The sequence below is a fragment of the Molossus molossus genome, unplaced genomic scaffold (genome assembly GCF_014108415.1).
Source record: "Molossus molossus isolate mMolMol1 unplaced genomic scaffold, mMolMol1.p scaffold_m16_p_24, whole genome shotgun sequence".
Classification (NCBI taxonomy): domain Eukaryota; kingdom Metazoa; phylum Chordata; class Mammalia; order Chiroptera; family Molossidae; genus Molossus; species Molossus molossus.
The window spans coordinates 11,915,004-11,936,903 of NW_023425360.1; the positions used below are offsets into that span (position 1 = coordinate 11,915,004).

Sequence of the window (21,900 nt, forward strand, 5' to 3'; positions counted from 1 at the left end):
TCTAATCTGTAAAAACCGCCATCTCTATGGGGATCTCTGTCCAGAGACCTTCCCTGCCTGGGCGTGGGAGGAGAGGGCTGGGGTGCAGGGGAAGTCCCGGGAAGGCTTCAGGTCAGAGAGAGGTAGTGATGAAGAATCGGGGGACCTTTGGGGATCAGAGGAAGGTGGTGATGGAGAATTTGGGGACCCTTACGGGTCAGAGTGAGAGGGTGACTGAGAATTGGAGAACGTCTGTGGCCAGCTCAACCTGTCCCTTCCCAGTCTGAGGCCATAGAGTTTTCTGTGGCAAAGGTCCCCATGTGGTGTCAGAGAGGCAGAGACACCGGAACCTCTCACCAAATACACTGCTTGTCGAGTCTGCCACTTACATTGTCCCAGGTCCCTGGACATTATAAGGGGACAACTAGAATACACACCGTTTGGGGCAATGCTAACATCCAATGCCATTTGTGATCTGACTTATCTTTGCTTATGTCCTGGAAGAATAAAGACATTAAATGAAAAACATACACTTGAAGCTAATACAAAATAATGTTGAATGCAAACTATAATTGAAAAGTACAATTTTTTTAAAAAAAATTAAAAACAAACAAACTTGCAAACCTCACACCTAATTTTGTGCCTAAAGGAGGTTGTGGGATCTGCCCAGCCTCTCCCCCAGGCTTCTGCCCTGGAGTGACTCAGTCTTCAACTCTATTGCTCTGTTGCTAGGAATTAGCCTCCATCTGTGCTTTCATTCCTAAACTGCACTCTGTTAGCAAGTCCTGTTGGGCTAACCTCCAAAATATGTCCAGGTCTGTCGCCTTCTTTTCTCTCGGCCCACACCCCAGTCCAAGGTACCAGCATCCGGAACTATTACAGTCCTCCCTGCCCCACCCCACCCTCTCTGTTTGGCAGCCAGAGTGATTTTTTTTATTTTTTTTATTTATTGGTTTTTAGAGAAAGAGGAAAGGAGAGGGGGAGAGAGATAGAAACATCGATGAGAGAGAACATTGATTGGCCGCCTCCTGCATGCCCCTCACTGGGGATCAGGCCCACAACCTGGGCACGTGCCCTGATCAGGAATCAAACCGGCGACGTCTTGGTGCATGGGTCGATGCTCAGCCACTGAGCCACACCAGCCGGGTCAGAGTGATTTTTTTTTTTTAAATATGTCAGTCAGATAGAACCATTCCTCTGCTTCAATAATTTCTCCTTGTGAGCGGCATGAAATCCAGGGGGACTTTCCTTCGCACCCCCAGCTGATGTGGCCTCTGCCATCTCAGACCACCTGGCCTTTGCCCCAGCCACCCTGGCGCCCCTCCAGCACATAGCCTCTGCTGCCCCCGTCTCTACCTGGCCAGCACCCTCTCTAGACGCGGCCTCTCTCTCACTCCCCTCTCTCTGTGTCCTTCTTGGGGTTTCTACTGTGTTTCTACTTAATCTGTTGGACTTCTTTCATTACCTGGAGGTCTCCCCTGGAGCTCCGGGGGTCAGAGGCTGTGCCTATGAGCCTGCCTTGCCCTCTGCTGTGCCCGTACTCCCGGAGTCCCCCAGGAGGTGCCCGGCTCACACTGCACAGTGACCGATGCCGAATGGACAGCCTTAACTTGATTGTGGTTTCATCATCTCGAACCCTTCTGTTCTCAAACCCTCCGGTGCTCATGGGGATTGAGAAGTACCCATTTCTCCTGTCTGCAGCTCCATGATATTTTGACGTCTGGAAATCCATTAAACACATTTGGTAGGCAAGCCAGGATTGGTCGAGGGAATGTCAAGGACCATGTGCCCACCGTCTCCACCAGGCATTTGATTCAGGAAAGAGCTGGGTGATGGGAGCATTTCTAACATGCTTCGCCTGCAAGCATCTTCCATTTTGTTAGTATTGCCATCTTTTCTGGGAGGTCCACACTCCCCTGTATTTCTTCCCTGCCAGAAACTCGGTAGCAAGTACTTCCTTAACTGTGCCCTCCCCAGCAGCTACGAGTTTCATAAACCAATGAAGTTCACTCTTCATGCAAAGGGCCCAATAGAAACACGTGTAGAATGAGTGTCTAGCCGCCCCTCCCCCCTTTTCTTTAAGTATTTGGGTCTATTCATTAGGACAGTTATAGAGAATTGACCAAAGAAAATTGGTGTTTTAAAGTAATGATCCTTGCAGAGAAACTTTTTAGTATGTATGCACCATAAGGAGAAGAAAACAGGTCATTTACAAACATGATTTATTGCATTGGTCTGAATGCAAAAGAAGCAGCAAGAGGCAAACGTCCTTTGGAGGGCATTGAGCAAAACTTGAGCTACCTCATCTTAAAACCTCTACCTTAGGGTCTAAGCCAAAATACAAATGGTAATTGAAAAACTGTACCAGTGGCAAAAACCCTCCACTGGTAAAGTGATTTTCAAAAGGAAACTGAAAATAAAAAGAGGAACAGAATGTATTGGGTGAGGGTTGGTCTAAAATATTTTAAAGGGTTTTTTTGTGTGTTGTTTTTTTTTTCTTTTAAAGACTTAAACACATTGTAGGGTAAGATACTTCTCTTTTCAGAAGGAATGACTACCAGCATTTGAATTTTTAAGTGTGTTGGATATATCCGGCAGCTGATTCGCAGGGGTGTTTGAAGTGATTAGCAAATGTTCTTTCTGGTTTATGAATGTTACTGGAGCCTTTATTAATTTTTTTTAATGTTTTTATTGATTGTTTAGAGAGAGAGGAAGGAAGAGAAATAACCATCGGCTGCCTCCTGCACACCCCGAACTGGGGACCAGGCCCACAACCCGGGCACGTGCCCTGGGCAGGAGTCGAACCTCTGAGCCACACTGGCAGGTCTATAGAGCCTTTATGTTAAAACAGGGGTTCTGCTTCTTTTCCTGAGCTTGTCAATCAGAGGATAGGGGGCGACCCCGCTGGCCTCCCAGACCCCCCTGTCACTGTAAGGAAGACACTCTGCCTGTTGTAGACGCCTTCACATGTCACAACAGCCCCGTGCGGTGCCTGGGAGCGGGGTGCGCATCTATTTTTAATAGACGAGAAAACCAAAGCGCTTGTAAGTTTCTCCTTGAGGTGACACGGCTGGCACGTGACTGAGCTCATCCGACCTTAGACCTTCACACTCTGCGCTCTCCTTCCCACATGGTCGTGGACCTCATTTGCACGCCCTTCTTTTGAACTATGCTGTCACCCTTCATTTCCATCCAGTACAGAAAGCAGACACGTAATAGAAACGCGTGCATTTCACGTGGCAAGACCCTTCTCGCCATGCAGCGTAGCCCGTGCCACCCCTGTGCTTGCCCTCAAGGTGCTTCGGGTCGTTTAGTCACCGTGGCAGGATGGGCACTGATGTTAGGGGACTCGCCCAAGCCCCGTGGAAGCCCAGAGGAGAGAGTAGCCCCATTAGGTTTAGGAGATGGATCTTAGTCTAACTCAGCGTCTCCTGGTCACTCCAGCTGTTTGGCTGGCGCGTTCTCCTGTGGGGTGGTCAGCAGTGTCCCTGACTTCTACCCTCTGGATGCCGATCGCGCCACCACCCCTGGTGGCGACAGCCAGAAATGTCTCCAGGCACTGTCCAATGTGCCCTGGGTGCCAGGGGGCCCCTTCACTGACCCCTGGGGCTCAGACTGACTTGGCTCCATAATCATACCAATACCTTCCAGACCCCTTCTCTCCTCTCTCTCTCTCTCTCTTTGTTAATCCTCACCCGAGGATATTTTTCCCTTGCTTTTTAGAGAGAGTGGAAGGGGGGGGGGAGAGAGAGAGAGAGAAACATCGATGTAAGAGAGACACATCAATTGGTTGCCTCCTGCACAGACCCTGACTGGGGCCAGGGATCAAACCTGCAACCCGGGTACATGCCCTTGACCAGGAGAGAATCCTAGGAATCGAACTTGCAACCCTTCAGTGCATGGGCCAATGCACTGAGCACCACTGAGCACACTGGCCAAGGCCAGACCCCTTCCCTTTGGGACTGTTACCTGACAGCCTTTTTGGAATTACGCCCACCTCTGGACTTCCAGAGGAGTCTGTCCCGTGCAAAGGGACGGCCTTGTTTGGGACTGACTGTAACTGTGTCTGCCACACCCCTGGAGTGTGAGCCCCTGAAGGCAGGAGCCTCATTTAGATGTCCGTGTGGCTTTGCAAGGGACAGTGGGTATGCGTTGATGGAACAATGATGGGACCCCATTGTTGGGGGTTTCTCTCAGGTTCTCCTCGGGGAGCCATGATTGGAGGCCAGCTGGGAGGTGGGGGGGGGGGAGCTGCGTCTGCACTGTCCCCACTTGACAGGTGTGGCGGGTAGACGGATGGTGAGGAGGGATGTTGCCCAAGGGAGGGGAAATACCAATGAACCAAGAAGAATATAGGCAGCGTGCAGGAAGGGATCTGACCGTTAAGAAACACTTTCTGATTTTATGATGTGTTGTTGTTTTTTTTATCACCAGAACAAGACGGCTCTCTGCTCAGCCATGACCGTGCGTCCGTGCCTTAGACCACCCCTCGGGCAGCAGTAGCTGTGACCACGGCCAGCACTGACTTGGGGGGCAGCCATCCCGAGGGTTGATGGCTGGCATGTCGCAGCGACCACCCAGACCACCCAGCATGTACTGGTGTGTGGGGCCGGAGGGGTCAGCCGTGTGTCCAGAAGGCGCCATGGACAGCCCTAATGGTAAGGACAGGGATGGCCACGCCCGTCACGCGTGCCCCGTGGGGAGCCCAGGCCACATAGAAACAAGGGGTTCTCAACCAAAGGATCGAAAACGCCAGTTATTTGGTGAAGTTCTTTATTATAAAATACATCTTGGGATTCTCCCTTAAATTCTCAAAGTTAAGGGGTTGTGGACTAGAACATCTTAAAAGTCAAGGCATTAGTTAATGTTAGTGAGAAAGATGTTTTTAAACGGGGGTGGGGGGCTTCGTTTGGTTTTGTCGTCGTAAAAATAATACATGTCTGTTAAGGAGACATTGAAAAAAAAAGAAGTAGGAAAAAAAGTCGCCCAAAGCCTCCCAGCTCTGGTCTGTTTCTCTGGGCTTCGGGGATGTTGTTTGAACGGTGTTTACTTACAACGGTGTGTCATTTTGTGTCCTGCATTTTTCTGTTCGCCTTGCAGCGGTCACCTAGCACAGGGGACCCGCTGAAACGTCGTTTGAGACAGGAGCGCTATCGAACACGGTCCGCCTACTCCGTGCCCTCCCGTGCGACATCTGGGGACATTTGGGTTGCTTCTGGTTGCTCACTCTCAGGCAAAGAGCCAGCATGGTCCTCTTTCTGAGATGATTTCCAGAAAATAGACTTACAGAGGTAGAAGTACCGGGCTTGAACATGGCTAAGCCTCTTCCCACGTATTGCCGGGTTTTCCACTCGAGTGGCGCCGCGGTGAGCAGCGGCAGGTCGTCACTCATCGATGTTGTTGTCGACAATAAATATTTGTTAAATGCTTAGTGCACACCAGGCATGGCGTACCGTGCCCCAGGACATCGTCTCCTTTAACTCACAACGACCTGTGGAAGTGGTACTTCACCCCCATTTCACAGCCGAGGTCTAGAAACGGGGCCAAAGTCAACAATTCCTAAATGACAGAACTTCCATTTAAACTTTCTTAACCCTGGAACTCTCTTGTCCTTAAAGTCTAGGCCATCCTGTGGTGTTTGAGGGGCGCGTGCGCTGGGTTTGAGGGGCCCGGGTGCTGGGTTTGAGGGGCCCGGGTGCTGGGTTTGAGGGGTTTGTGCGCTGGGTTTGAGGGGCCCGGGTGCTGGGTTCGAGGGGCCCGGGTCCTGGGTTTGAGGATCCGGGTGCTGGGTTCGAGGGGCCCAGGTGCTGGGTTTGAGGGGCCCATGTGCTGGGTTTGAGGGGCCCGAGTGCTGGGTTCGAGGGGCCCATGCGCTGGGTTTGAGGGGCCCGGGTGCTGGGTTTGAGGGGCCTGGTGCTGGGTTTGAGGGGCCGGGTGCTGGGTTCGAGGGGCCCGGGTGCTGGGTTTGAGGGGCCTGGTGCTGGGTTTGAGGGGCCGGGTGCTGGGTTCGAGGGGGCCCATGTGCTGGGTTCGAGGGGCCCGTGTTCTGCGTTCGAGGGGCCCGGGTGCTGGGTTTGAGGGGCCCATGCGCTGGGTTTGAGGGGCCCGGGTGCTGGGTTCGAGTGGCCCATGTGCTGGGTTCGAGGGGCCCGGGTGCTGGGTTCGAGGGGCCCGGGTGCTGGGTTTGAGGGGCCCACATGTGTATACTTTCATTCGTGTTGGTGACTCAACATTGAACCTGGCTCAGCAGATATTTTGCTCAGTTGCTCTAAGTGTTTTTCTTCACTGAAAATGCCCAGAGCTTCCCTGACCAGTTTGGCTCAGCGGTTAGAGCGTCAGCCCACCGACCAGAGAGACCCAGGTTCGGTTCCCGCTAAGGGCACGTACCTCGGATGCAGTTTGTCACTGACCCCGTTTGGGGTCGTGTGGGTGGCAGCCAGTCGATGTGTCTCTCTCACATCGATGTTTCTCTCTCTCTCTCTCTCTCCCTCCCGCTCTATCTGAAGATAAGTGCAAAAGTGTCCTCGGATGAGGATAAAAAATAATAAAGAAAATGCTCAGAGGCTATCCCGGGTGAGGAAGGAGCGTGGGGACAGGGGTGTGTGGGTGCCTGTGTCATCTGAAATGGCCCCTCAGGGGACTCTGCCCTGTCCCCCTCCTGGTCAGGGCTGGGGATCTAAATGGTCCCTCTCACCCTGGTCCTGACTCCCGGGAGCATGAACACCTGCTGCCGCCACGTACCCAGCCCCACTGGGTCAGCCTCGGGCGGGGGCAGGCGGGGGCATTTTTGTTTTGAAAGCAAAAACCAATTTCATGTGTTCTAAGTGATTTCCCCGCAGACCGGATTGCAGTGTGTGTACGGCCTAGCCATTCACCGAGATGCCACATGGGCCCGGTTCAACTTAATAATTGGTTACATATGATGTAAGATTGCAAATGTCCCGGGAAAGAGACGATAAATGGTGCTGGGTGTTTACACACCGATGCCGGTGTAGTGATCTGGTTATTATTTAACAGGCTCGAAGCGAACGGGGAGACCAGATAGTGAAGCCCATTTCCACAGCTTTGCCAGGAAGCTGCAGCTGGGCACTGCCCAGGTCTACTCCCCGAAGACGGAAGGGGGAAGGGACTGGGCAAAGGCACCCAGATGCATGGCACAGGCTTTTCTTATTTTTTTATTTTTTTATTTTTTTTTTATCCTCACCCGAGGATATTTTTCCATTTTTTGTACAGATAGAGTGGGAGGGAGAGAGAGGAAGGGAGAGAGAGAGAGAAACATCGATGTGAAAGGGACACATCGAGTGGCTGCCACCCGCACGACCAACCAGGGCCGGGGACAAATTGCAACCGAAGTACGTGCCCTTAGCGGGAACCGAACCCGGGTCTCTCCGGACCGCAGGCCGACGCTCTAACCGCTGAGCCAAACTGGCCAGGGCGGCACAGGCTTTTCTTAAACGCTCCGCTCCCCATCACGGTTCCTGGGTGCCGCTGTGGGTGCCCATGGGCTGGTCTGAGCGGTCAGTGCTGGAGACCAGTGCCTCTCGGACTGCAGTGTACACGCAGAGTCACACCCCGTGGTCCAGGGCCCCAAGGGTCTGCCTTCCCACAGGCTCCCCACTTGTGCTGAGGCTGTGGTCCAGGGATGCCCACCACACGTCCTAGGGACCTAGGCTGATGGACAGACCCAGAAGCAACCCTGCCCCTGAGGGGGGACAGATAACCAGAAAACATTCATGGGCACCCTAGGCCAGTGCAGTGACAGCCCCCAGCCCTATTCTCTGAAGGGGCCCTCTCCCTGACAGCTGGGAGGACCAGGTTGGAAGGAACTGGCTCAGAAAGTCTGTCCCCAACAGAACCCCAAGGTGCCCACCACCCTGTTCTGAACGAACCTCCAGGACACACCTCCGACAGGGGAGGTGATGTCCTGTGAACCCTGACTCCAGGGAGGTGCGACGTGGGGGCCAAACACGTGACCGCGGGGTTGAAGGAGATGAGAGAAAGTGGCCTGAGAGGCACTGGGAAATTCTGTGGCTTAGCCTGTGGACGTTATGTTCTCCAGTGAGGCGTGACAATAATAACTGAGTCTTCATCAGGACGTCTGTGGAGAAGATACACATTCATGCTCGTACTCCAAGAGCTGCAAGGTCGCTTAGGTAACAGCAGAGGAGCTGAGCGTCGGACCCCGTCCCGGGACCGCATCCCGGGACCCCAGGGGTAAAACCTTCCAGCACCTCACCCCGCTGACAACAGGCTGCTTCCTGGGGCCTCCTGGCCTCCTGCCGCACCGCTGACCCCCACCAAGAGCAGTGACAAAGTGAGAGCAGAGGGCCCACCTGCTGGCCTGCCCCTCCAGCAGGGGACAGTGTCACCGCAGGGACGTCCACAGGCACTGGGAACGCCGAACCCACTTCCCATGGCTCCTCGCTGCAAGTTAGCTGAGCGCTGGGCACGTCTTGCTAAAACGCATGCTGTTCCCTTTCACTGAGCAGGAAGGAGTGGGGAGAAGCTTCTGGCAACTCAGGAACCCACCTGTGGCCTTAATCAGGCCTGAGTTTACTTCTTAGTCCTGGGGGACCTTGGCCAAGTGGCTTCAGCTCTCGAACCCTGACTCAAAGAGACTCAGTCTCAGGGAGATGCACCAATCAGAGTGTGTCTCCGACTCCCAGGCCAGCGATGGCTGGGTCGCTCGTGCTCACTGCAGCCCGGGCTCTGCTCCACGCGGCCCCTGTCCCCTGGGACCAGCAGGCTGGCGGGAGGCCTTCCCCAACCTGTGACAGGTGCAGGTGGGGACAGAAACATGCATGTCCTAAGGACTAGGCTCTGCTTCCCCTCCCCCAACCCAATCACCAGCCTCACCCAATGGAAGACATTCCAGACCTGAGTCCCAGCACTGCCCACGGAGAGCTGACAGCCAGACAGAACCAGTGAGACCCAAATTATGCTCCACGCAGGGACAGCTCTTACCTTTTAAAAATCCATGGACGCCCGCTGTCCGGAGTGGTTCAATGGTTAGGGCATCGGCCCGTGCACTGAAGGGTCGCAGGTTCAATTCCCGGTCAAGGGCACGTACCTGGGTTGCAGGTTCAATCCTGGGCCCTGGTCAGCGTCATGTAGGAGGCAGCCAATGGATGTATCTCTCTGACATCTATGTTTCTCTTTCTCTGTCTCTCTCCCTCCCTACCTCGCTTCCACTCTCTCTAAAAATCAATGGGGGGGAAATCCTCAGGTGAGGATTAACGACAGCAACCAAAATATCCTTGGAAGCGAACATGCTTTGGAAATGATAAAGTTCTTATGATACTTCCAAGTGGAGTTTAGAAACAGATGTTTTTTTGGTAATGGGGGGGTGCGTGTGCGTGTGTGTGTGTGTGTGTGTGTGTTTCACAGGGCTACCTGTTTTCTTTTTTTTAATATTTTTATTTATTTATTTTTTATCCTCACCCGAGGACGTTTTTCCATTTTTTTGTTCAGATAGAGTGGGAGGGAGAGAGTGGAAGAGAGAGAGAGATAGAAACATCGACGTGAAAGGGACACATCGAGTGGCTGCCACCCGCTCGACCAACCAGGGCCGGGGACAAACTGCAACCGAGGCACATGCTCTTAGCGGGAACCGAACCCGGGTCCCTCTGCACCGAAGGCCGACGCTCTAACCGCTGAGCCAAACCGGCCAGGGCAGGGCTACCTGTTTTCACAAGCTTCCCTCCCGCTGTGTCTGTTTAGAATGGTTAACCCTTTCAAAGGCCATGAGTGTGTGAGTGCCCTGTGGTGCCAGGCGCCCTGTGTGTGCCCGTCCTGTGCGTGCCCGACCTGTGCTTGTGCTACACGGTTGTGTCCCAGGAAGGCCCACAAGCTTGTGAGTACTGTCCCCTGACCGGTGAGCGGGGGGCCAGGGCTGCAGGGCAATCTACAGTACTTTGACTAACCAGCCATTGACATTCTTTTGTCCATCTGACACTAGTCAGAGTGGAAAAACCTGTCCTACCCGCTGAGGCGAGTCTCCCTGGAAAGAAGAGAAGCAGAGAAACGTCTAGATGGTTCAGGCCAAGAGCCCTTGGTGGGGAGACTCTCCGCACATGGAGGGTGAGCAGCGCTTGGACCGACACCCCCAGGGTGACTGTCATCCCCCATCTCTCTGTGAGGGGTCCTGAGGTCAGCCTTCCGACCCGGCATGGACCAGAGGAGGAGAAGGAACATTCCAGAAGGTTTGCAAGTCCCAGGTGTTTGCTTAGACGCTTCCGGTGTCTTTTTCTTTTTCCTTTGGCTTTTTCAAACATGCGTTTAAAAAAAGAACTTAATGTAAGAGCCAAGTGGCTTGCTCAAGTGTGGGCCCTTCTTGCATTCCAAAAATAGAAGCAGGAAACGGACAGACAGGCAGCCCCTCGGAGCCTGCAAGCTTTCTGTCCATAACCTGTGTCCTGCCCACGCCTGGGCTTGTCCATGACCTGGGAGCAAGGAGGGGCGGACAGGGCCTTGCTGTGGCCAGCTGGGTGCCCTCCTCCAGCCTGGTCACAGGGAGGTGAAGGGAAGGGAGGCTGAGCAGGGACTGAGGGGTGGGGGAAATATCTGTGGGCACCCACCCTTGGGGGCAGCAGCTGAGACAGCTGCATTTCATGCCCACAAAGACATGCCCAACTATGGAAGCTCTTGGCTTGATGGGACTTTTAACGTTAACCTCAATCTGAGGCTTAGATCTTCTCCTGATTACTTGTGCAGAATATGCTTGATTACCTCTAGCAACAGGAAGCTCACTACCTCTCAAATAGGAAGTTTCTACTGCAGAAACGGGCCCTGTTCTTGTAGCTCCACCCACCTAGGCTGATCAGAAATGCTTAACCCCTTCCTGATGCCTTGGCCTCCCTGTGCAGTCCCGTTTAGGATAAACCATCCCACTACCTGCAGGAGCAGGCAGCCCGCAACTTCACATTTTTCACTGAGCTTTTGTGCCTTTGTGGACCAACTGTTAGGCCACGGGCTCAGGGGAAGAGCTGCCCCCTACTTATTCCCTCCACCCTGATTTAGGCAGGCTCTCAGGAGCAGCCCCGTCCACCTGCCCATTCTAAGTGACCAGAGTCTGAGGTTCACTAGGGCTGAAATCTCAGCCCTCACCCACTGCCCACCTTCCCCTGCCCCACATTTGCCCCCAGCTACAGGCAAAGCAGCCCCTCCCGATGGCCTCTGTCCCCACTGGCAGAAGCCCAGGCCCACCTGATGGGCATTTAGTGGCCACAAGAGATTTTCTTTCTGGCCCCCACAGATCGGCCAGTGGCCATGAGCCAGGAGGAGCTTGGTCCATGTGTCAGGCCTTGAAGGAGCCATCAATAGGGATTCTTGGGACATTCTTTGGTTCTCTGGGAGTGGACTCCTCTCCCCCAATAACATACAAATCCAAACTGTAGGGTATGAATTTCGCACACAGGTTCAGGAACCCCAATTCCTTGGAAATCCTGGTTAGGAACCCTTTCGCCTTCTGGGCTTCTCCTGTGTTCATGTGTCCAGATTCTACTCACCCGCCATACTCATTGCTGAGTGATGTTTATCATAAAGAAAAAGAGAAAAAGCCAAACAGAAGCATGCATATTAAGCCGGAGACTCTGGCCGAGCCCACCCCTGAGGTTAGAGGAGGAATCACATATAGGTGAGAAATTCTGTTTTCAACCATAAAGGACTTTATAGGTAGGGTCACACTTCATCCTGCTGCTTCTCACTAGGGTTGTGCCTAGCAGTTTTTAATCTCATCTTTCCATCATTTGTCATCATCCAGGGTCTGGGACATGCAACCAGGTTCTGGTTTAAAATCGCCTACCTGGCCCTGGCCGGTTTGGCTCAGCGGTTAGAGTGTCAGTCTGCGGTCCAGAGAGACCCAGGTTCGGTTTCCACTAGGGGCACGTAACTCGGTTGCAGTTTGTCCCCGGCCCTGGTTGGGTCGTGCGGGTGGCAGCCACTCAATGTGTCCCTTTCACGTCGATGTTTCTCTCTCTCTCTCTCTCTCTTCCTCTCTCTCCCTCCCACTATCTGAACAAAAAATGAAAAAATGTCCATGGGTGAGGATCAAAAAAATAAAAGTAAATTGCCTACCTGGTCATTTCAGGAGAACCAAGGACAAAGAGGAACTTAATTTGGTTCTTGGAATTTGTCAGGGACGTAAAGACATTTCGAGCCCCTGACAAGTTGTGGTCCCTTGTGTTGACCCGAGACCCCAGTGAAGATGCAGATTTGAGGTGAGAGTTTGGATGTAAAAGGAGAATGAGACTCTTGAAGGTCTCATTTTGTTTGTTTTTTTCTTTTTGTTAATTCTCACCCGAGAATATTTTTTTATTGATTTTCAGATAGAGTGGGAGGGAGGGAGAAAGAGAAACATCGATGTGAAAGAGACACATCAATTAGCTGCCTCCCGCACAACCCGGACCGGGGCGGGGATTGAACCTGCAACCCAGGTACGTGCCCTTGATCAGGAATCAAACCCAAAACCATTTCATCTTCGGGCCGACACTCTAACCACTGAGCCAAACCGGCCAGAGCATAAGGGGGTTTTTTATTCATATTATTAATCTGTGGGTTTTAACCTACTTGACTTTTGATGTTAAAATTATTTCTCTTTGGCCAGCAGAAGCACCTTTGGGGTAGTACCTCTAACGTTTCACGTGACCTCAGTAGACTTTGATAACTTCCTTGCTTTCTGATGTGACAAGATCTTCCAGGCCATGAGGTCCCAGACCTTCCCCCCACCTTTTCTCCAAAGAGTCCCGCTGCTTTTGGTAACCTCGCGATTCAGTTCTTCTCTGTATGGTTTTGTCTCCTCTCTCATTCCACACACTGTTGATCCATCTTTCAATAAGATTGTTTCATGAGTCCTTTGAAAGAACCAGCTTTGGCCGGGCTGGTGTGCCTCAGTGGACTGAGTGTCGTCCATGGACTGAGAAGTCCCTGGTTCGATTCCCAGTGAGGGCACATGCCGGGGTTGTGGGCTCAAACCCCAGTAGGGGGCGTGCAGGAGGCAGCCGATGGATGATTCTCTCTCACATCGATGTTTCTATCTCTCTCTCCCTTCCTCTCTCTCTAAAAAAACACTAAAAATATATATTTTTTTTTAAAAAAAAGAACCAGCTTTGGGTTTTAGTTGTTGCTTTTTTTTTTAATGGAAGGTTGTTTTTGTTTTTGTTTTATCCTCACCCAAGGATGGTTTTCCATTTATCTTCGAGAGAGAGAGAGAGAGAGAGAGAGAGGGAGAGAGAGAAACATCAACGTGAGAGGGACATATCGACTGGTTGCCTCCTGTACCACCCCGACCAGGGGCAGGGATGAAACGCAACCGAGATATGTGCCCTTGGCCAGAATTGAACCCAGGCCTCATTGGTCCATGGACCAATGCTTAAATGGAAGGTTTCTGTTTTTTATTTTTTATTTTCTTTATTGATTTTAGAGAGAGGAAGGGAGAGGGAGAGAGATAGAAACATCAATGAGGGAGAAAACCAATTGGCCACCTCCTGCATGACCCCCACTGGGGATCAGGCCCACAACCTGGGCATGTGCCCTGACTGGGAATGGAACTGGCAACCTATTGGTGCATGGGTCAATGCTCAACCACTGAGCCACACCAGCTGGGCAGTTGTTGCTTTTTTTTATTTCTCTATTTTCTACTTAAATAATTTCCATTTTTCCTTCATTTTCTTCTTTTTTTCTAAATGTACCCCTCCTTTTGCAACTTCTTGAGGAGTATCTCCTTGCTTCTGAGAATTCATCTTTTTTCAACTTGATCATTTTTCTTATTTATTTGAGTATATAGCTCTGGAATTCTTACTAGACACATTTTGAAGAGCTTAAAGCATCATCTATCAAGTCTCTTAATATATTTTTTATGTATTTATTGATTTTTCTATAGAGAGGGGAAGGGGGAGAGAGATAGAAACATCAATGTGAGAGAGAAACATCTATCGGCTACCTCCTGCACGCTCCCTACTGGGGATTGAGCCCGAAACCCAGGCATGTGCCCTGACCAGAATCCAACCAGGACCTCTCAGGCCGTGGGATGACGCTCCAACCACTGAGCCACACTGGCCGGGCTTAATTTCTTTTTTTTTTTTTTATCCTCACCTGAGGATATTTCTCCATTTTTTGTACAGATAGAGTGGGAGGGAGAGAGAGGAAGGGAGAGAGAGAGAGAAACATCGATGTGAAGGGACACATCGAGTGGCTGCCACCCGCACGACCAACCAGGGCCGGGGACAAACTGCAACCGAAGTACGTGCACTTAGCGGGAACCGAACCCGGGTCTCTCCGGACCGCAGGCTGACGCTCTAACCGCTGAGCCAAACTGGCTAGGGCAGGCTTAATTTCTTATCTGTACTTTCGATCTCTGTGCCTTGGTGCAACTTCCTGTGCTTAGTCTTCCAGATTACCGATTTGTCCTCCAGCCCTGTCTATTCCACCCTGCCATCCTCTCCTGTGGTTTATGGTTTGATTCTTCTAGTTTTAATGTCCAAGCTTTTCAGTTGATTCTTGTTTATGGATGTCCTGTCTCCCTGATCTCTCCAAGACGTTTTCTGGGTAGAGATGGGCCCGAGATACTGGAAAGCCCAAGCCCGAGATTCTGCTTAGGAAGCTGCGGCACTGATTCCGTCAGATGAAGGTGGTGGTTGCTGAAATCGAGTTTAACCAGGAACAGGAGAGTTCAAAGATTGCCTGCTCTCCCTTATTTCGACAGCTGGTTATCCATGCAGGCTCCCCACTCCTCCCAAGCAGTAGTGTCAGGATGCAACAAGAAATGCCAGCTCTCAGATACGACGAGACCCTGCCTTGCACAGGCCTCCTCACTGCTAACTGCTCACTTCCCCTTGGGGACTCAGGCCCAAGGCGGGCTGCGGTGAGATCTGCCTCATCTTCTCCTGCCCTGGATGGTTCTGGTTGTTGCCTTTTGGAGCATACTTTTGGTGCTCCCGGGTCCTTGCCTGCACCAGCAGGGACGCGGATTTAGTTTTACTTTCTGTGGAGTGGGGGTGAGGTGAGGAGGGGTGGTCTCTTCCTGCTGATCCATTGCCTGCCCTGTTTGCTGACTTGGTTGGAGAAGTTGGGTATTTCTCCTTTATGGTATTCATCTTCCTCAAAAGTTTCTGAGGACATGGTTGGGTGTTGACCTGTGAGTTGGGATTCCCCGTAGCTGTCTGTGGACACAGCTTGGGCAGTGCAGCCCGCCGAGGGGACCAGGGAGACTGCAGCCCGGGGGGCACAGCTGGAGTATTTCCTCCGGGTGGGGGCTCCACATGCCAACTGGGTCTCACCCACCACCTGAGGCTTCACACTTTTTTCCCAGTATACAAAGGGCAGAATCCTTGGCCCCTCACTGACTGGCACAGGCTGGAAAGCGTCTCACTGTGGGTACCCCTCCCCGAAGTCCCCTGCTGGTGGCCTTCAGACTCTCCTGCTTCCCAAATACAGCCCAGGCAGCCTCCGAGCATGCCCCAAGCCTGTTTGCAGAATGCTCAGCACCATGCCAAGTGTGCCAGACGTGTAGCCCCTAGACAAATGCCCACTTCTTTCTTTTCCCTGGTGGGCAAGTTATGTAGTCCCACCTGGAGTCCAGTTCTGTTAGTGAAAATGATACTGATATCATGATGATAAAAATGGAGGTTTCTGCCCAGCCAGTGTGGCTCAGTGGTTGAGCATCGACCCATGCACCAAGAGGTTGCCGGTTCGATTCCCAGTCAGGGCACATGCCCAGGTTGTGGGCCTGATCCCCAGAGGGGGGCATGCAGGAGGCGCCCAATCACTGTTCTCTCATAGTTGTTTCTATCTCTCTCTCCTTTTCTTCTCCTCTCTCTCTAAAATCAATAAAGAAACCCTGGCCGGTTTGGCTCAGCGGTTAGAGCGTCGGCCTCGGTCCAGAGAGACCCGGGTTCGGTTCCCGCTAAGGGCACATATCTCAGTTACAGTTTGTCCCCGGCCCTGGTTGGGTCGTGCAGGTGGCAGCCACTCAATGTGTCCCTTTCACGTCGATTTTTCTCTCTCTCTCTTCCTTTCTCTCCCTCCTACTCTATCTGAACGAAAAATGAAAAAAAATGTCCTCGGGTGAGGATTAAAAAAAAAAATCAATAAAGAAAAAATAATTTTTTAAATGGAGGTTTCTGAAAAATGGGTATCCTTTGATTTTACTTGGCTGGAAACCATTAGAAGCCTAGAATTTAAAACATGACTGATGCTTAATTTCTTTTTTGTAATCCTCACCCGAGGATATTTTTTCTATTTATCTTCAGATAGAGTGGCAAGGGGGGAGAGAGTGAGAGAGAGAAACATTGATGCGAGAGAGACACATCGATTGGTTGCCTCCCGCATGACCCCGACCAGGGCCAGGGATGAACCACAACTGAGGTCTGTGCCCTTGATCATAATCGAACCCATGACTCATTGGTCCACGGGCCGACGCTCTAACCGCTGAGCCAAACTGGCCGGGGCCTGATGCTTATTTTCAAATGTGTATAGAGCTGAAATGTGACGACCCGAATCCAGTCGCTAAATGGCTGAATGGAAGTTTTCATTCAAAATATTTCCGGTGAAATGAAAAGCTTTCTTTGCCTTATCTCCAGAATGCATTTGGTGGCTGGCGGGCGGTGGAGAGCAAATGAGAAAAATCTGTGTCTCGTGGAAGAAAACCCCCAGTAGAACGTGAGGTTCTGACATTCGCGAGTGTCTTTGCGAAGCTCAGCTGCACGATGTCACGGGGAGGACAGGTCCGAGAAACCGAGGCAGGAGGGGTGAGTCGGGCCCGGGGCTCAGGCCACGGCAGCAGAGCCGGGCATTCTTGGGATGTTTGTGATTGCTGAAGAATTGTAGAGCATCCCACTGTGACAATCAGAACGTCATTCATGAAAACAAAGAGCCGTATTGTCGTGGGGCCAGGGTTTGTGCTAAACTTGAAGGAGTTTGGACTTCGGGGTGGGCACTCCGTATGGAAAGTGCAGCTGTGACTGGTGGCCACAGGGTGGCGGGGGGTCCAGGTCCCACATGCTGCCAGCGCAGAGGAGTGCGGCTCCCAGGAACGCTGACTCAGGCTCAGTCTGAAGTCTCCGCGTTTCTGTCTTAGATCAAAGGGGCAGGGGAGGCGTTCTCTTCCCTGCAACATCGCTCTTCACGCAGATGTGTTCGTGGAACTTGCTTTCAGACTTCCAGAGGGTTCCCCTCAAATCCTCACGTTGTCGTTAACTCGCAAATCTGCATTGCGAGCTGGAGGACCCTATCCTGGACCCTCTGTTTTCTGTGTGCAGGCCTCCGGGTGTGGAAGGCAGCTGGCCAGGTGGGGGCAGATCCGCTGGGGTCTGTCTTGTTGTTTGAAGTCAAGGGTGTGCCTCTCGGCCTGCAAAAATGCAGAGGAAAAGGAAGAGCAAATTACTTCATATGCATTTACTTGCCAACATTTAAGAACTTTAGTTGTTTGGGTATGGTCACATGTCTCAAAAACCCTGTTCCAATCTATAATCCTTCCAGAATTTTATAGGTATATAGAAACACACACACACACACACACACACACACAAAACAAATATAGGTTTTTAGTTCTCATTCTTTTATACGAAATGTGGCTGATAATACACACTTTCTGTACTTTGCCAGTTTTATTCATACATTTGTACATAAATGCTATCACCACCATCACCACCACCACCATCACCACCACCATCATCACCATCACCACCTTCATCAACACCATCTCCATCTCCATCACCACCACTATCACCACCACCATCACCATCATCACCATCACTATCACCATCACCACCATCTCCATCACCACCACCATCATCACCACCATATTCATCACCATCATCAATCACCACCATCACCACCACCATCATCACCATCGTCACCACCATCACCACCACCACCATCACCACCACCATCATCACCATCACCACCTTCATCAGCACCATCTCCATCTCCATCACCACCACCATCACCACCACCATCACCATCACCATCATCACCATCACTATCACCATCACCACCATCTCCATCACCACCACCATCATCACCATCACCACCTTCATCAGCACCATCTCCATCTCCATCACCACCACTATCACCACCACCATCACCATCACCATCATCACCATCACTATCACCATCACCATCTCCATCACCACCACCATCATCACCACCATATTCATCACCATCATCAATCACCACCATCACCACCACCATCATCACCATCGTCACCACCATCACCACCATCACCATCATCACCACTACCACCACCATCACCACCACCATCATCACCACCACCACCATTACCACCACCATCACCATCATCACCATCATCACCACCATGTTCCTAATATTTTGTTATAACAGATAATGCTGTGATGTCCTTTCACATGTAAACAAGAATACCTGTACGATAAAATTCCAAACCGATGGGTCACAGAGCATATGCTTCTAAAAATATGACATCTATTGCTGCCCTCTGGGGAGTTTTTCCTGTTTTCTCCCATCTTTCACAATGTCTGCCTGCCTCTTTCCCTAGAGGCCTGATTACAACTAGTTCATTATCAAACTTCTGGTTTTTTCTAATCTGATATGTAAAAAAACCACGGTGTTTGCTGTAGTTTATATGCATTCATCTTGTGATGAGTGAGGTTCAGCATACTTTAGCATGTGTAAGACTGGTTATGTTTACTTTTTTTCATTTCTCTGCCTACCCTTTGCTTAGCACGTTCTAGGTGCTCTTTGATCTTATCCTTATCAATCCCTAGGATCTCTTTGTGGGCATCGTATCTCGTGGGCGTTGGCACATAATTAGATACCCTGTCGAAATCCACTTACAAACCCAGAAAGCTGAAATAAACCCTTTAAATGTAATAAGTAATGTTTTGTTTTCATTCTAACTTAATTATTAAATAAATATAAATTAAGTATGAAATATCCTACCCTGGTCGGTTTGGCTCAGCGGTTAGAGCGTCAAACTGCGGTCCAGAAAGACCCGGGTTCGGTTCCCGCTAAGGGCGCGTACCTCGGTTGCAGTTTGTCCCCGGCCCTTATTGGGTAAGGACAAAAGAATAAAATGAAATGAAATGAAAATAAAAATATCTAGGGGAAGTAATGATACACATACAGGGCCCCCCTGAAGAAAACGTTAAACCTTGGACAGAAAGAATATTTGAGTAAATAAAATGCCACCTCTTCCTTTCGCATGGAAAGAATTAACACTGTAAATATGTTCATTCTTCATAAGTTGACTCTATAATTCAGAGCAGTAGCAATTAAAATAGGGACAGAATTTCTTTGGGCACATGAACAAAGCATAATCAATTTTACCTAGAAAATAAATAGATGAGCATAGCCAGGAAAATTAGGTTGAGGGGGGGGATTGTTGATCAGATGTTAGGATGTATGACAGACAATACCACAGTAACAAGAGGGGTCAGAGATCAGAGAGGTCAGATGAAGCAGAGAAACAGAGCGAAAATAGGCCCAAATGCACATCAATTTTGCTTTACTACTTACTTTTATATTAGTCCAGAAGAGAAAACTTATTTGGTAATAGGATAGAAATAATATATCACGTTTCTCACTTCCAGACCAAAATCAATTTCAGATGAATCAAATATTTAAATATAAAAATGACTACCACGAAAAATCTAGGAAAATCATAAGCTCTGGCCAGGTGGCTCAGCTGGTTAGAGCGTCATCCTATACACCAAAAGGTTGTGGGTCTGATTCCCAGTTGGAGCACATACAGGAGTCGACGGAACAATGATTCTCTCTCACATGGATATTTCTTCCTCCCTCTTTAAAATCAATAAACATATCTTCAGGGGAGGATTAAAAAAAAAAGTCTAGGAAGATGATAAAATAATTTTGTAGTGAAGAAGGATGTTTTTCCTAAGCAGAACACAAACCTAGATATCATAAAAGAGAGGTTAATAAAAGTGACTACATAACAATTAGAACTATTCTGTAGCAGAACCTCTGCGAAGTGACAAACAGGTGAAAACTATTTTCATTGTACCAGAAAGAGCTACCTTCCTTTATCTGTAAAGAGCCTTCGCAAGTCAGTGAGAAAACAACATTCCATTTTCCCGGGGAACCTGAAAAATAGAATCAGAGAGTTGAGTTCACTGGAAAAGCCAGAAGTGTTGTACAATCACAGGAAAACACGCTGCGTGTCATTCACGGAGAAAGAAGCACAAACCAAAACCGATGAGGAGATCTGTGTTTGCTTTTCAGGTTGGAAAAAATTCAGAAAGTTCACTATTAGTTAATATCATTCTTGTTCTGTTTTTCATGTGTTATTCTAGCATTGCATGGATCATTAATAAGGATGTAATTGGTGCAACGTTTGGAAAAGCAAATTGGCGATCTATATAAAAATTATATAGGGCCCTGGCCGGTTTGGCTCAGTGGTTGGAGCATGGGCCTGTGGACCAGAGAGTCCTGGGTTCGGTTCCCTCTAGGGGCACGTACTAAAAAAAAAAAAAAAAAAAAAGGATGAGAAATGACTATTGTGTCAGCACAATGATGTTTGTAAGGAAACTCCAGCCTGGAATCTTAAAACAAATTCAAAATGCAACTTCAATCTTTTTTTTCTTTAAATATGTTTTTATTGATTTTAGTGAGAGAAGAAGGGAGAGGGAGAGAGGGAAACATCAATTAGCTGCCTCCTGCATGCCCCCTACTGGGGATGGAGCCCACAACCTGGGCATGTGCCCTGACCCGGAATTGAACCGGCGACCTCTCTGTGCACAGCACGATGCTCAGCCACTGGGCCACACGGACCAGGGTAGCAGCTTAAATCTTAACTAAAGTTTCTGACAAGGGATCCAGGGGGAATTCACTTAAAACACGGAGCCAAGCCTCTGTCCAGATCTTCCCCAGAAGTTGGCCCAAAGCAGTCTCTGACTTCTTAGAGACCCGCCAGGTGTCCCCCCAAAGCCAACCTGTCTTCCTGTGTGCATGTGTCTGTCTGTCTGCCCCCCGCTTCTGCCCTTCCCAGTGCGGGCACCTCTGCCTTGCTCCCCGCCCTCCCTCAGACGGGGTGCACCTGGACTCTGCCTGGGAGGATGGGGAGCGGAAGTGGGATACCCCTGTGCAGGTCCTGTCCCCACTTTCAGTACTTGGGGGTGCATGAAGACTATGTGAGGGTGTTGGGATAGTCCTTGGCTGGGGGCCTCTCCCTCTCCCACAAACACGTGTCACTCCAAGCCAAGCATAGGTGCTGCAGTGCACAGAGCTGCCACTGGGGGGCAGAGTTCAGCTCCTCATTTGCCCTTAGCTGGAGCTTGTGTTCCCAGCTGTAGAATGCAGCCTGCAGACATAGGGCCGTGGGGGCGGGGCGTTCTGTGCCCCCCCCCCCCCACACCCCCAGCAGAAGGCAATGGAAGCTACCCTGAGAATCATAGCAGAGGACTCCGAAGTATATAAAACTCCTCCTCTTCCTTTCTTAGTGCACCATGCACTCTGTTATATGGACGTCCCGTATTTCATTTAGATCGGTTGCTTCCCCTGCAATAATGCTACAACGAGTTGTCTTGTGTAGACATCACTTTGCATTTTTGCAGCTGTCTCCCTGGTATGAATTGCTGAAAGCCAGACCGTTGGCTAAGAGGTAAAAATGCAGATGTAACTTTGCTAGATGTTGGTAAGTTCCCCTCCATGGGGGTTGCACCATCCCCCCGGCCATGGAAACGCAGGCTTGTTTTCATCATATCAACCCTTACCTGTGATGTAAGTTGCACATTTTTGTCTAATTTGTCATTTGTCTTTTGACCTTGTTGGTGTGAAGAGTTTTGTGGCTTTTTTCCTTAGATGTTTCAATTTTATGTTTGGCCGTGAAAACAAACCTCCGTACATCAGAAAGGACTGAAATCACGCAAAATATGTTCTCTGATCGCCGTGGGATGAAATTAGAAGTCAGTAGCACAAGGAAATTTGGAG

The 21,900-nt window shown here is 50.3% G+C and overlaps 1 protein-coding gene across 1 annotated transcript in view; it reads left to right on the forward strand.

Moving 5' to 3' along the window:
* Positions 1-4,423: 4,423 nt before the first annotated feature.
* The window catches only part of LRRK1 (leucine rich repeat kinase 1), a 103,916-nt gene continuing 86,439 nt past the window's right edge, over positions 4,424-21,900 (forward strand). Inside the window, exon 1 of the mRNA XM_036277940.1 lies at positions 4,424-4,637. Within this exon, the coding sequence (XP_036133833.1) occupies positions 4,532-4,637 (106 nt within the window). The 5' untranslated portion in view covers positions 4,424-4,531. The remainder of the gene's footprint in view (positions 4,638-21,900) is intronic.